This window comes from Saprolegnia parasitica, assembly GCF_000151545.1.
Source record: "Saprolegnia parasitica CBS 223.65 unplaced genomic scaffold supercont2.870, whole genome shotgun sequence".
NCBI lineage: Eukaryota > Oomycota > Saprolegniomycetes > Saprolegniales > Saprolegniaceae > Saprolegnia > Saprolegnia parasitica.
Window position 1 is genome coordinate 1 of NW_012157264.1, and position 2,996 is coordinate 2,996.

At 58.7% G+C, this 2,996-nt stretch overlaps 2 protein-coding genes across 2 annotated transcripts; one reads left to right on the forward strand and one right to left on the reverse strand.

Moving 5' to 3' along the window:
- Nucleotides 1–92: 92 nt before the first annotated feature.
- SPRG_17944 (hypothetical protein) lies at nucleotides 93–1,543 on the forward strand (the record flags this gene model as incomplete). Its single annotated transcript, XM_012357358.1, has 6 exons — nucleotides 93–475; nucleotides 531–651; nucleotides 762–850; nucleotides 896–1,089; nucleotides 1,135–1,238; nucleotides 1,281–1,543. 6 exons carry the CDS (start codon nucleotides 93–95, stop codon nucleotides 1,509–1,511), a joined length of 1,122 nt encoding a protein of 373 aa, XP_012212748.1. The 3' UTR covers nucleotides 1,512–1,543.
- On the reverse strand, nucleotides 1,536–1,802 carry SPRG_17945 (hypothetical protein; the record flags this gene model as incomplete). The annotated part of the gene is made up of 1 exon (XM_012357359.1): nucleotides 1,536–1,802. A coding segment is annotated over one exon (267 nt), but the record flags the coding sequence as incomplete, so codon positions are not given.
- Nucleotides 1,803–2,996: the final 1,194 nt, after the last annotated feature.

Consider the following 2,996-nt stretch of genomic DNA (forward strand, 5'->3'; position numbering starts at 1 on the left):
GCGACGAAGGCACACCGCCGCCGAGTACGCCCAACTCGCCAGGCCCTGCGTCGCCGCACACGATCGGGCTCAAGGACCGGTCCGAGTCGGAAATGCAGTACCTCCATTTTATCCGGGACCACCTCGACACGCTCATTGTGCTCTTGTTCGACGTCCAGCGCGACGGCAACGTGTTTGCTGATATTCTTCTGCGCCCCGAGCAGCTCGACGTCGTCGGCTTCTTGCTCGCGGGCGGCGACTCGTTCGTGCAGCAGCAGTACTACCTGAGCACCATTTACCCGAAATGGGTCCACGGCGCCCAGTACACAAGCAAGCTCGCCAAGTGGCTCAAGAAATACCTCACGCTCAACGACGCTTTGTACCCGCCCATTGGATTTGCATTGACGCCGTCGATGCACTTTCAGCTCCACGGGTCCTTTGACCTGCATGACGGCGGCGACATGGACGACTCGGAAGGCGCGATCCACCTCCAGCGGTACCGCCTCTTCCTATTATCTGCATCATGACGAGATACATGTGTTTACGGACAGACCGCTCGTGCTGAGCAACATCGCCAAGTCGACCGTCATCAAGCGCGCCGACGAGATGACGCCGCGCTCGGACGTCACGATCTTCGCCTGCCACGACGCGTTCATTTACATTTTGGGCCCCGTGCGATATCCTTTTCCATCGTGTCTTCTTGTATGTGGACAGGTTGTCGCTGCGGCTTTCTTGACGATATTTCTACGCACGTGTCGATCGTTGCGTGTGCCAACTGCAAGATTGTGCTCGTCCCCAACAACGGCGTGCTCTCGATCGACCGCTGCGAGAGCGTCAAGGTCACGGGTGTCGCCGCACTGCTTCGCGTCCAGTACGGAGCTTAGCTGGGATATACGGAGACGTCACAACTGTGTAGCAACTGCTTGGATTCGGTCTTCAACGTCTATACACCCCGACGGGGCCTCTTCTCGGGCGACAACCGCGGCCTCGTTGTTGGCCCGTACAACTGCACCTACCCGATGCTCGAGCACCACTTGAGTACGAGTGAGTTTGCTTTCGCGCCGCACACCGCCGGCATGTGGGACAAGCTTCTCAACCTCGCGTCACCGGGTACGACAGAGTACGCAGAAGCCGTGTCGCCTCACGCACGTGTAGAAGACGCGACCGAGAAGGACGCGATCGTGCTCCAGTCGCCAAGTCAGTTTCTCGACGTGTGCATTCCCGTCAAGATGGAACTGTCCGCGCCAGCAGTCAGCAAGGTCGACGCCCGATGCAACGCGCTGCCTCTCAACGGATCGTAGGCGCCATTATTGACGCTGCCGCCGCCGTTCGAGGCTGTCGTGCAGCAGCTCCACGCCAACGTCGAGAGTCTCCGCCTTCTCCTCGCCGAAGACGACCTCGAGAGTGCTGGCAAGCGCGCGTTGGAGCAGGCGATCCAGGCCAAGTTCAAGGAGTGGCTCACGTCGTCCGGCCATGCGCGCGAAGTGCTCGACCTTGTCCAGCTCGAGAAAGCGCGCAGCCAAAGCACGTGAAACAGAAGGAACAAAACGACGATTTTACGCTGCGTTTGGAAAGCACGGGAACGACCGGAGGTGGGGCACCGCAATGACTTTTGCAAAAAGGCATTGGTGGGCGAGAGTCAATCGTCGAGAACGAGTGTCTTTGGTAAACGTCCCGGCGGTCCAGCCTGGGTTGTACATGTACGCCGACGCGGGGTTAATCGACCACATGAACCCACCAGCGTAGTGCTCTTCGAGCATGACGGCCATGAGAAAGTCCGTCGCGCGCTGCGTCGTCTTTACCGGGTGGGCTTTCGTAAAGACCTGCAAACTCGCCGAGGACGACCGCCTCCTTTTGCTTGGCGTTCAAATACAATATCGCGGGTTGCAATGCCATCAGCGTCGCCCGGGATGGTAGTCAGTCGGCGAGTGTCGAGCCCAAACGACGCGTTGGTCGTTGCCAGCTCTGGGTCTGCGCCGTTGTCCTGGACAACACCCGCCTGCCGCGCCCCACGTTGTGTACGTGTCCCTTGCACCACATGCAGCGTGCGCCGGCGTCGAGGTTGATGCCGCAGCACTTGTGGTGCGCCGTCGATGACATTGAAGCGGCCTCGGAGACGATGCCAGTCGGCGTTCTTGGGCAGCTTGGTTCCGAAGCCGGCGCAGCGTCGTTTCTCGGTTGCTGGCGTCGTCGCGTTCACATCGTTGATCGCTGTGGCTGCTGCGGCGCGCTTCCGCTGCCGGATGCACTTATGGCAGTCACCGTCCATGTTGAGGCTACGCTTGCCTCTCTTTGGTGGCCGCGCAGAACACGTGGACGTCGAGCACTTTGAGGGCGTGGCACCGCCCATGTTGGCCCACCGGTTCGATCCAAAGTGCGATCCTGACCTGCTCGATCGACACTGTTCTATCGTTGACCAACGTATTCGGATGATGAAATGGACCATCTTGGACTTATGGGCCACATTTGGCAGGTCGTGAGCTTCCTACTGTACGCGCCCACAACAGAGCCAGACTCCCGTTGAGGTCTCCAATCGCTCGCGCTTGGTCGACCGGTACGCAGACAATATTGCGTGCGTCTCACATATCAAGCGCCACTTGCCTTCGCTCGCGTTGAAGCCGTCGGAGCTCAAGACCGAGGTATCGCATTGCCAAGGGCAATAGGATGTGGCCAACAACGTCGTCGCCAAGTTTGCATCATTCTGGCGAGGTCTGCGCTGCTTTGCGCAAAATACGACGCTTCAATTGAATTCCTCTACAGCCGCAACCAACGATCTGCCGTCGCGTCTCTTCGTGGGAGGAATTCCTGCAGAACCAGAGGCGCCACCCGTCGCCTTACGGAGGGCCACTGCTTCATTGTCCAGCACCCTATCTCGCCACAAACGAGAACAAATCTCGCACACTCGAGGGTCAGGGGATAGAGCAAGTTCATATGACCCCGGAGGAGAGTTTATTCGGAATGTATTTTTGATGGGAAAATGGCACAAGTAGTACGTCGTTTGTCCAGCTTGGTGTCAA